General features: G+C 43.9%; 1 protein-coding gene across 1 annotated transcript in view; it reads left to right on the forward strand.

The window, feature by feature from the left end:
* The window catches only part of LOC126416943 (cadherin-23-like), a 597,779-nt gene that overhangs the window by 334,414 nt on the left and 250,775 nt on the right, over nucleotides 1–12,590 (forward strand). Inside the window, exon 13 of the mRNA XM_050084822.1 lies at nucleotides 1,953–2,128. Coding sequence (XP_049940779.1) covers nucleotides 1,953–2,128 — 176 coding nt within the window. The remainder of the gene's footprint in view (nucleotides 1–1,952; nucleotides 2,129–12,590) is intronic.

Genomic DNA, 12,590 nt, shown 5'->3' on the forward strand with positions numbered 1-12,590 from the left:
TACACCAACGGCTGCCCAACAGTTGACAATCGTGCTGGTGGAAGAATGGAACGCCCTAGGACAAGAACACCTTATCAGCCTTGTGGCCCCAATGTTTGCACGTTGTAGAGTATGCGTTGCCTTCCGTGGTGATCACACACGCTGTTGAGAAAGATTTCCCGCCTTTTGTTATGTCCAGGGGATCATCACAAATCGCGGTGACTTCAGTGTGACAGATAAATACGTAAATGTCGTGTGACTAGGACCCCCTCCCCACCCCCACCCCCGTCGGGTAGACCGTTTGCCGGGTGCAAGTCTTTCGATTTGACGCCACTTCGGCAACTTGCATGTCGATGGGGATGAAATGATGATGATTAGCACAACACAACACCCAGTCCGTGAGTGGAGAAAAATCTCATACCCAGCCGGGAATCGAACCCGGGCCCCTACGATTGACATTCAGTCGCGCTGACCACTTTTTTTTAATTTCATTGGTCATAACATTCCACAGTGGTACATAATATTCAACTGACATTTAAAAGTAATAAAACAAACTAAAATTAATTACAGGTTCCTTGACATTCTAGAAAAAATCCAAGTCTAAACCAGATAGTGATGTTCGTCGCTTGATTGTATTTGTTTTTCAAAGATCAAATTGTCTCTCGTTTCTTCATGTTCTCAATCGCATCATCGAAAATGGAGTTCACATGACTGTTCTTTTGAGGAAGTTGGCGTATGTATCATAATAATTATTCATGCGTAGTAGCTCGTGATGCTGGTCGGAGATGTACGTCCAAAAATCTCCTTCGCTCCTTTCTTCACTGGACAGCAGGTAAAATACCGCGTGTCCCTTCAACCAGCTGACGGCATTTTTCTTCCATGTGGGGTATAGCTCTTCTTCCGGGTATAAAAGGCACGTTGGCATTATCAAATACGGCGATTTTCTCTGCATAGCTGCTATTTTTTTTTTATTGACAACCATATATTATTTGCATTTCCACAGACAAATTGATGTTCATTTGTGTCAATTAGGTTGCAAGTGGTACACAAAGGGGAATCAGCCAGACGAATGGAATGTAGTCTGGAGTTCGTTGGAAATTTCCTATTCACAGAATAGTACCACAATGACCGCACTTTTATTGATAAATGCGGGTGGTGTATATTTCTCCAGATATCATGCCATGAGTGACCGACGTATTTTTGTTCTATGATGTTTTTCGTCTGAAAGTTCATTAAGTTTTGGTATATTTTCTTGACTTTGATGATATCTTTCTCGGGTGTTCCCAGTCTAATGTAGCTATATTCTACGAAGAAATTTTTTAGGTGGTAAAGTTCATTTGGAATGTGGTGAACGTCTATTGGGGCGTCCTGGCTGGCCAGTGCTATTTCATTTAATAGAAATGCGGCTACACTATTGACTGAGCGCTTCCACAGTTTATATGTTTTACAGACGTACAATGCTTGTGCTTCATTGTACACGTCTGTGAGATTGAATCCACTTTGTCAGTCGGTAGAGTCAACGTTTGGTACTTGACTTTGAAAATGTGGCCGCGGCTGACGAAGTGGCCAAAAGCAGCCAAAATCCTGTTCGCCACTTCCCTCGGCATTGGCAGGGCTTGCGCCACGTAATTTAATTTAGAGGATAAATCAGCTACCGGGGGCGGACAGTGTAATTACTGTCTCTGAATACAAGTATATTTTCTGTTCGCGTCATTTCGTATTTGTTTGAACTACCTTCTGTATTATACTGTACCAGTTCTTTCTGAGTATGGTCAAAGTTTCATAGAGCTATGTTATTTGGAAGTGACAGAACAAGCGAAAGTTACTTTCGTTCTTAAGTTTTACACACCAGTGTACTTTATGAATTACTTACTTTTTAGTTTTCCTGTTACTTTTGACTGTCCGGTGTTTCAGAGCTTTTTAGAGTACCTGAATTAAGCGAAACTGACGTGGCTGTTCTTTGATTGTTACAGGAGCCATCCATTACTAATGTGACCGAGGTACCTGAGAAAGGTAAGGTCATAGCACAAATCACTGCCTCCGACCAAGACACGGAAGCAGTCCTGGAACTCTCCATCGACTGGGACGCCTCTTCCGCCACCAAACTCGGTAGAAAAGTGGACGAAGTCGATCAACTTCTCTACACAGGGTGAGTTCTCAGATAAAGTCTAAACTGAGTTTCCCCAGGCGGTTACCGAGCGAGGTGGCGCAGTGGTTAGCACACTGGACTCGCATTCGGGAGGACGACGGTTCAATCCCGCGTCCGGCCAGCCTGATTTAGGTTTTCCGTGATTTCCCTAAATCGCTCCAGGCAAATGCCAGGATGGTTCCTTTGAAAGGGCACGGCCGACTTCCTTCCCCATCCTTCCCTAATCCGATGAGACCGATGACCTCGCTGTTTGGTCTCCCCCCAAACAACCCAACCCCCCCCCCCCCCACCCCCCAGGCGGTTATAGCACTGAACATATCTCAGAAATTTCAGGTCGTGCCGTCTTCCTCTTCAAGTTAGCGATTTATCTGCAGGTTTGTAGCCAAACGTGCTTCATGTTTTCTAACGAGTATTATGTCACAGAAAGTTCTACATCCTCGATTGCCGGCCGGAGTGGACGAGCGGTTCTAGGCGCTACAGTCTGGAACCGCGCGACCGCTACGGTCGCAGGTTCGAATCCTGCCTCGGCCGTGGATGTGTGTGATGTCCTTAGGTTAGTTAGGTTTAAGCTGTTCTAAGTTCTAGGGGACTGATGACCTCAGAAGTTAAGTCCCATAGTGCTCAGAGCCATTTGAACATCCTCGATTCGCCACAAATTTCATAATGTATTAATTCCCTTCGCGTCCTTGGAATTTCCGTAAACCGATAAACCATACAGAAATGTATATAGTTCGACATAATATCTTAATATATTACTGATTCCATTACTTTGGTTCTTCTCATTTCATTAAAAGACCGCGGGCCGCAACTTTTCTCGCTGAGACAGGGTTTAGTTTCCTGTTACCAAGACGTAGACCCAAGTTAAATTTCACCTACCTGCTTCTTATCTTCCATCTCAAAAAATCCACTAAACAATACGAGAGAGTGTGATGATAACTGTTTACTTTCTTATTGTGCCTTATTAAATTTTTACCTCGCTATAGTGAGGCAAGAAGCTTTTCATTGTTTGGTGCTCAGTTGCCTAGTTGGCGTGCTGTACTCGGCTTACCTCTTCATTTCCTACGTCCTAATTTTATTGTTCAATAATTTCAGTCTCTGTCTTCCCACTGTTTTTACTCTCTGCAGCTCCCTCTTGAACCATGGAAATTATTCCCTGGTGTCTTAGCAGATGTCATATCTCCCTGTCCCTTCTTCTTGTCAGTGTTTTCTAGATATTCCTTTCCTCGCCAATTCTGTGAAAAACCTCCTCATTTTTTATCAGTTCACCTGGTATAGCACAACATCTCAAACTTGGATTCTCATCTTTCCCGGTTTTCCCACAGTTCACGTACGACTACCATCCAAGGCTGTGCTCCAATAATGTGTTCTTAGAAATTTGTTCCTCAAATAAAGGTCGATTTTTCGTACCAGTAGACTGCCTTTGGCCAGGAATGCCCTCTTCGCCTGCGCTAGCCAGATTTTTACGTCCTCCTTGCTTTGTCTTACTTGTGTTGCTTGATAGTAAAATTCACTTCACCTACTTTTCAGTCACTTATTTTTATGTTAAGTTTTCAGCTAATGTCATTTCTGCTACTTATTATTTTCGTCTGTCGTCGGTTTACCCTCAGCTCATGTTCTTTATCATTAGACTATTCATTCCATTCAGCACGTCCTGTAATTCTTCTCCATTTTCACTAAGGGTACAATGTCACCAAGGAAACATATCATAGATATCCTTCCATCCTGAATTTTAATTCCACTCCTGAAGCTTTCTTTTATTAGCGTCATTCTTCCTCGAAGGATGGATTGATCAGTAGTGGTGAAAGACTGCTTCCTTGTTGGCTTATACCCCTTTTTAATCCGAGCATTTCGTTCTTGTTCTCCATTCGTTATTGTACATTCTGAATATAGTCGTACCTATGCTTACTCCAATTTTACTCAGAATTTCAAACGCCTTGCATCGTTTTACATTGTCAAACACTTTTGTTAATCCGCGAGTCCTATGACCGAGTAACTGTTTTCCTTAAGCGTTGCTTCGATTAATAATTTCAATCTCAGAAATACCTCTCTGGCCGATTTACCTTTTCTAAATCGAAAATGGTGGTCATCTAACGGATTGTCAATTATCTTTTGCATTCTTTAGAATATTATTCTTACTAGCAACTTTGGTGCATGAGCTTTTAAGCTGTTTGTTCAAAATGGTTCAAATGGCTCTGAGCACTATGGGACTTAACTTCTGAGGTCATCAGTCCCCTAGAACTTAGAACTACTTAAACCTAACTGACCTAAGGACTTCACACACATCCACGCTCGAGGCAGGATTCGAACCTGCGACCGTAGTGGTCGCGCGGTTGCAGACTGTAGCGCCTAGAACGGCTCGGCCACCCTGGCCGGCAGCTGTTTGTACGACGGTATTTGCACTTATCTGCTTTTCCTCTATCCAGGATTGTATGCATGATACTTTTCCGAAATTCTGATGGTATCATCCGAGTCTCATAGACTCTATAAACCACGTTTGATTGCCACTTCCCCCAGTGCTTTTACAAATTCCGAAGGAATGTGATCTTACGTCTTCCAAAGCTCTGTTAAACTGTAATACTCGATTCCCTATAAATTTCATATTGAGTCACATTCCTTCGTCTGTCACTTCAGCAAGCAATTTCTCCCACTCATAGAGGCCATCAATATATTCTTCCACCTGTCTCCTCTTTCCATGCGTTTAACATCGGAATTTCTCTGCCTTGGAGGTGGAGCCCCTCTGCGCCTACACCGACGTGTGACCATCACAAATAATCTATTGTCATCTCCGTATTTGTTAGTTACTAGTCGAGGACTTCACGGGATATGGGGTCGGGATGTTACCCGTGCGTCTGGGCAGGAATACCCACTACCATGATCGCATCGAGGAGATAGGTACTGGGCGAAAAGCGAACGAAGAGTAGAGGTTTCTAGGGCAGAGGAAAAAACGTGTCAGGGCAGACGCCAAGGGAAAAAAACCTCCGCGATAGTCTGGTCGGATAGTAAGGGCAGTAGTGCTTTCTTGCTATCTGCAACAGATTATGCGACAGTAGGGTTGTTGTTAGTTTTGGGTATCGCACAATGTTCGGTACCGTTGTCATAAGTTAGGTCGTCGTAAAGAGTGTCAGTCCTTTCGAGGAGGGGTACTGCTGGGCTGGACACCTGCGAAGTCTCCTGGGCCAGCTACAGCGTCTCTATCTGTAACATGGCAAGGTTGCTATATATGTGGTCGATTGGTCATCAATTGATCATTGTGTAAGGATTTTGGTTGAGTTTGTTGACATTTAGTGTGCAATACGGCTTCCCTGCGTTGCTGTTTGGTCGGCTAGTTTATATCTGATGGTGCTAGTTAATTTCACTGTGCTGTAGGGGTTCACCAGTATTTCTCTTCTTTGTGTGTTTCTGTTATCCATGGGCGGTTAACTGTAGTAGTGTTTTTCCACCTGTGGTTGTGATCGTAGTTACTCAAGTTAAGGATGAAAGGATTGTTCGAGTATCTCATTTTCTTGTACGATCGAGTGGCAAGTTTTTTGGATACCTCCTTGAGAATCTCAAGGCGGTATTCTCTGTAAAGGTCTGCAATGTGTGTGTGTGTATCGTGGAGCATTGCTTACGATACTGAGCACTTTGTTCTGTATGATCTCCGGGCGGCGCAGACGTGTTGGAGCTGCGTATCCCCAAACTGGAGTCGCATACGTCATCATTGGTGTAATAGTCTACTTAGTGTCGTGTACATGGAGCTCGACACCCTCCTATTGAGCCTGCTTTGTCTGATGGGCATGGGGTAACGCTGCTTGAGCGTCGCGTTTGCTCCGTTGGTTACGTATTCTATGTGGTCCCCCCATATAAGTTTCTGGCCCACCCAGATACCAAGGTATGTGACTTTCTCACAAAAACGTATTGGGTGTATGTGCAGTGTTATTTTTCTGCAGTTTTGGTGTTTGAGCAAGTGTTTTGGTTTTCGTGCGAACAGAACAGCCTCGTACCTGTCGACGTTTACTTTAACACGCCGTCGTACCAACCAAGGCTCGGCGGTACTGAGTGCTGTCTGTAATCGTGCATTAATGTTTGACCATTTCCAGTCTTGCGCTAGGATGGCCTCTTAATGTTTCCGCCTTTGCTTTTGATTTCATCGAAGGCTGTTTTGACTAACTGTATGCTAAACCTGTTCTTCCGACGATCATTCCTCTTTCGATTTCTACACATTTTTCCTGTGATCATTCCGCTTTAGCTTCCATGCACTTCCTATTTATTTCATTCCTTAGTGTTTTAAATTGCAGTATTCCTGTCTTCTCCCAAACATTTTTCTGTTTCTTACTTTTGTCGATCACTTCAAGGGTTTCTTCTGCTACCCAAAGCTTCTTGGTAGTTATTTTCTTTGCACCTACGTTTACCCATCTAACTTCTGTTATTCCCCTTTTTACAGATGTCTACTCTGGTATTAATTATCGCATTATTTACAGTCATAGAACGCTTCAAAAGCACCTCATCTGTGTTCTTTATCCCACTTACTTCCACATTTATTCTTCTGGATAATTCTCTTAAAATTCAGCCTGCTCATCACCATTACTAAATTGTAATCTGATTTTATATCTGCTCCTGTGTACTTCTTATAATGCGCTATCTGATTTTGGAGTCTGTCTCAGCGTAATGTAGCCCAAGTGGGATTTTTCAGTGTCTCCAGGCCGTTTACAAGCATACTTCATCCCACTGTGATTTTGGAACAGTGTTTCACTGTGATTTTGGAACAGTCTATTCGCTATACTAGCTGGATTTATTTTACAACTCGATTACTCTTTCTTCTGTCTCATTGCTGGTACCTAGCCCATTATTCTACCGCAAACTGTTCTTCTATTTGCTCTTATACTACAGCCTCCCAATCCCCCGCAGCTATTTGACGCTGAATTATCATTTCAGTGTCCTCATGTTCTTTCTTTACTACACATTTGAAATCACTGAATGACAAGGGAAACACTTTGGATTCATAAGCGCTTCTTAGTTTCGGTTTGTTTGGTCGTTTATCAAAAATTACAGCGTTTCCATGACGCTGCGGCCGTTTTGACAGTGTTCGCCGAAATAGTCGCTTCTTCATATCTTTCGAGGTGCTGTAAGGAACAATGTCGACACCGAGGAACGCGGATTCCTATGAGAAACTATAGCCCAAGGTGAACGTGACAGCATTATACACTGTTTTGTCAAAAGTCATGAGATAGCGATATACACATGCACATGTACAGATGGCGATAGTACCGCTTATAGAAGGTATAAAAGGGCAGTGCATTGGCAGAGCTGTCATTTTTTGCTGCCAGCGGTCAGCAAGGTCTTTGAGCGACTATATCTCCGACGCCCCCTGCGCCACATCCAGGACGAACATCTCCTGCCGGACGAACAATGTGGTTTTCGCCCAGGCCACGCGAAGACATCTCGTTGAAGACGCCCTTGATGCCATCGAGCATCGGGAGTACTTTGGGGCTATCTTCCTGGATGTCTCGCGCGCGTTCGGTTCTGTAGGGCATGAGGGGCTTCTTTACAAACTCCTGGACCTCGGCGTGCCCCTGCCGAATGTCCGTCTCTTGAAATCCTACCTCGCCGACAGAAGCCTCCATGTACGCACGGACGACCTGTCGACGCTTCGTCTGGTCAGGGCCGGAGTTCCCCAAGGCTCCGTCCTTGGCCCCACACTCTACATCCTCTACACTGCTGTCATGCCCCGGATGGAAAGGGGCCACCTCGCGCTCTATGCAGACGATACGGCGCTGTACACACGGAGTATGGATGCAGCTCTGCTCCAGCGCCGCATGCAGGCAGCAGCTGACACACTTAGTCAGTGGACGAGAAGGTGGAGCCTTAGCTTCAATGGGGCTAAGACGCAAGCCCTACTCATCACAAAGAAGCATGTCCCAGCCGACCTCCCGCAGATCATCATCCGGGGAACTGCCGTACCTTGGGGCCCTACAGCTAAGTACCTGGGTGTGACGCTGGACAGAGGACTCACATGGCGACAGCATGTTGACGATGTCGTCAGAAAGGTCAGGGGTAGAATGAAACAGCTATACCCCTTCCTAAATCCGCTACCACCTGAATTGGGTGTTGCGCGTTACATCATTCTTATACGCCCGTGCATTGACTACGCCGCTGTGGTTTGGGGCAATGCTGCAGCGACCCACGTCGGACGACTACGACGGCTCCAGAACCGGATCCTACGGCTGGCGCTGCACTCACCTGCCTCAGGACTTCTCGTCAGTCGACCTCAACCGGGTCTCAAACATACCTACTGTCTGTGATAGGTTCGGCCAGGCTGCACGGCTCTTCTATGAGAAGTACGCTCAATCCACAAATCCGCTCCTCCGAGCACTGGGTCACCGAGTGCAATAACTTAACGCAACCAGGTGGCCCCACCTGCTTCGCGACCAATAAATCGCAAATGCGTCAGGAAGACACCGTCCCAGCCGACTGCAAGGACATCATCATGAAGTCAGGACAACGTCCGACCACTCGCCACCTTGGAGGCATAGCTCTCACCCTTGGACTCCATCGCACAACAGGGGCCCATGTGTCCCTGCCACGCAACAGCAGCAGAGCTGTCATTTGTAGTCTGGTACTTCTTGTTACACGTTTTCCGCCGTGATTACGGCGGCACTAGGACCACGGAATGGTACTTGGAGCAAGACGCATGGTATATTCACTTTCGGAAATCGTTAGGGAATTCAATATTCCGAGACTGATAGTGTCAAGAGTGTGTCGAGAATACCAAATTTCAGGTATTACCTCTCACCACAGCCAACGCAGTAGCCGACGGCGTTCACTTAACGACTGAGAACAATGGCTTTTACGTAGGGTTGTCAGTGCTAACAGACATGCAACACTGCGTGAAATAACCGGAGGAATCAAGGTTGAACGTATGACTAACGTATCCGTTAATACAGTGCGGCGAAATATGGCGTTAAAGGGCTGTGGCAGCGTAAGACAGACCTAGGGCATTTGATAACAACACGACATCGCCTGCAGCGCCCCTCCTGGGCTCGTGACCATATCGGTTGGAGCCTATATAACTGGAAAACCATGGCCTGGCCAGATGAGTCCCGATTTCGTTTGGTAAGAGCTGATGATAGGATTCGAGTGTGGTGCAGAGCCCACGAAACCATGAACCCAAGTCGTTAACAAGGCACTGTGCAAGTTGGTGTTGGATCCAGAATGGTGTGGGCTGTGTTTACATGGAATGGACTGGGCCCTCTGGTCCAACTGAACTGATCATTGACTGTAAATGGTTATGGTCGACTACGTGGAGGCCACCTGCAGCCATTCACTAACTTTATGTTCACAAACAACGATGTTATGACACTGGGCCACATTTGCTCTTTGTTGGTTTGAAAAACGTTCTGGACAATTCGGGCCCGACATGAATCCCTCTGAACATTTATGGGACACAACCGAGAGGTCAGTTGACGCACAACATCCTTTACTGGAAACATTTTCGCGATTATGGACGTCTGTAGAGGCAGCATAGCTCACTGTTTCTGCAGCGGACTTCCAACGACCTATTGAGACCGTGCCATGTTGAACTGCTGCAATACAGTGGGCGAAAGGAAGTCCTACACAATACTAGGAGGTATCCCACGACCTCAGTCACCACAGTGTATGTGTTCCCAATCACCACAAGGACAGATCTTTTCTCCTTTAGCATGTATTTTAACCGTTTGGCTGTGGGCAAAGAAGACCCGTCAAGGATTGCCAACGCAAGTTTCAGTTTCACGCGGTAGAACGATTATAGTAGATTTGTTATGAGGTTGGGCTTAACAGCTGTCAAATAATTTGTAAACTTCATTGTAGATGACAATCGCCAGTTTATTATTATGTATTTTTGTGCTCAGCGCTACCGATTTCGATCAGCAGACCATTATCAAGCCGAAGCAAAGCGTAACCAGCTTGTCACTACAAAATTAAAAAAAAAAAAAACTTCAATTTAATTCCTGTTACAATAATCTCAAAAAGACACAGATATGTAGGTGACGCACACAAGACGATCACCAAATGTATGAACGACTTTTGTGTGACTCCTACACATCTGTGACTCTTACCAAACGTATGATCGTCTTTTGTGCGTTTCCTACATATCTGTGTCTGTTGGAGATTACTTCACGTCAAATATGTAGTGGCAAGCTGGTTACACTTTGCTTTGGCTTAGTATGGTCTGCTGATCGAAACCGGTAGTAGTTAGCATAAAAATAAACAGCTGATGGTCATCTACGATGAAGTTTCTCGATTACAGTAGTGTCCAAAAACTAGAGCATGCTAAAATGTTCACATACGTATCCAAATCCATGAGTCGAAAAAGAGACATGCCAATTTCTGCCCGATGAGAGTGAAAAAGTGTGAAATTTCAAGGTTGAAAAGATGTTCTCCTCAGAAGTTGGGACCTGCTTAAACTGGACTTACAAATTCTGCAGTCCAGCTGGCATGGCTGCAACATTGCTTTTCAAACAGGGGAGACGACACAGTCAAGTTTCAGTTCTCAGCTGTTAAGATTCGATTCAAGTAGCTTCTTTTTATTAATCACCAGTTTCGTGACAGGCATAATGCGTCACGTCACGACTTCCCCAGCCAGCCCCTTTATTTCACAGTATCACTTGCGTCCTCAATTGTTCGTTTGATATATCCTGATCTCTGTCTCCCATTACAGTTTCTACCCTCTACGGCTGCTTTAGTACAGTGGAAGTTATTTTCTGATTTCTTAAAACATGTCCTATCATCCTGTCCCTTCTTCTTGTCAATGTTTTGCACATGTCTCTCTCGGAGAATCTTCTCATTTCTTCTCCTATCAGTCCACCTCATGTTCAACATTCTTCTATAGTACCACTTCTCAAACTCTTCAATTTTCTTTGTTCCCGATTTTCCCTCAATCCATGATCCTCTTCCATACTATGCTGTGCTCCAGAAACACATCGTAACAAATTTCTTCCTCAAATTAAAGTCTATGATACTAGTAGTCTTCTTTTGGCCAGAAAAGCTCTCTTTGCTTGTGCTAGTGTCCTTTTTTTGTGCTTCTTGCTTTCTCATTCAACTGTTATTTGGCTTCCAACATGGTAAAGCACCTTCACGTCGTTTGCTTTTTAGTCACGCATTCTGATGTTAAGTTTAATCGCTCATCTCATTTCTTCTACTCCACATTCTTTGCTTCTATCTGCGGTATACGCTCAATCCATATTATATGTTTGGTAGACTAGCTATTTCATTCAACAAGTCCTCTAATTCTTGTTCACTTTCATTGAGGATAGCAAAGTCATCAGCAAATCGTATTATTTGTATCCTTTCACCCAGAATTGTAATCGGGCTAATGAACTTTTTCAATCCATGCACTATGTTCTTGGTCTTCATTTTTACAGGTTACATAACAAAAATGAAATGTTGTACACTATCTCTTAACTGGCACAAGGTGGTGTTGTGGACCCTCCTTCAGGTCTATAATAATGTTACACTTATAAAAATACTGTACTGCATGGATTTTTGAATGATTTTAAGATTTAATATTTTTTCAGACTTAATGCCATAATCACAGTATTTTTACACAATACATCATCACTTCACAGAAGCGTACCAATTGTATTCCAAAATACAGTAACTAATTTCAGATTTTTTGATGCTATTTCTTAGATTATTTTGGCTTTAAATATTTTTGCATGTACTTTTAAGCACTGTTAGATGGATATGAATGTATGTGGGATAGCACACATGGATAGTTAGTCACATGCCCACAATGGGATTAGCCTTTTTGTGCATGATGTTCACGCCTCATAACCATTGAAAATGTTGTTTCTCAGTATCCCTGTGGGTGAGCTATTGTTTCCTCTTAGAACAGATTTTAATTTTGATGCAAGCAGAATTGCATATTTGGTTTTATTTTCTTGTCTCGTAGACCTTACTGTAGCTGGATGATGATCACAGGATGTATTTTCAAATTAAAATGCTAAGTGTTTTTACAGGAGAGTAAGCCGTTTTGAAAAGAATAAAATAAACCATAATATTTATCCTTTCTACCAGATCTCATCAAGTCTTCGTAACTTTTCTCACATCAGGATTTCAGCCTTCTATTCACCTTTTCCTCCAGTCTTTTTACTTTTTCTCTTCTCCTTTTCCTCTTCTTCTACTCCTTTTCCTCTTCTTCTATCCCTTTTCTTCTTTTTCTACTTCTTTTCCTCTTGTTTCTCTTCCATTGCCTCTTGTGCTGCTCCTTTCCCTCTTGTTCTATTCCTTGCTCTTCTTCTACCCCTTTTCCTCTTCCTATACTCTTTTCACTTGCTCTACTCCTTTTTGTCTTGCTCTACTCTTCTTCGTATTGCTTTACTCCCTTCCCTCTTGCTCTAATTCTTTTCGTCTTGCTCTATGCTTTTTTCTCTTGTTCTACACTTTTTCCCCTTGCCCTAATCATTCTCGTCTTGGTATAATTCTTTTCGTTCTGCTGTACCGT

Source organism: Schistocerca serialis, chromosome 8, assembly GCF_023864345.2.
Source record: "Schistocerca serialis cubense isolate TAMUIC-IGC-003099 chromosome 8, iqSchSeri2.2, whole genome shotgun sequence".
Taxonomy (NCBI): Eukaryota; Metazoa; Arthropoda; class Insecta; order Orthoptera; family Acrididae; genus Schistocerca; species Schistocerca serialis.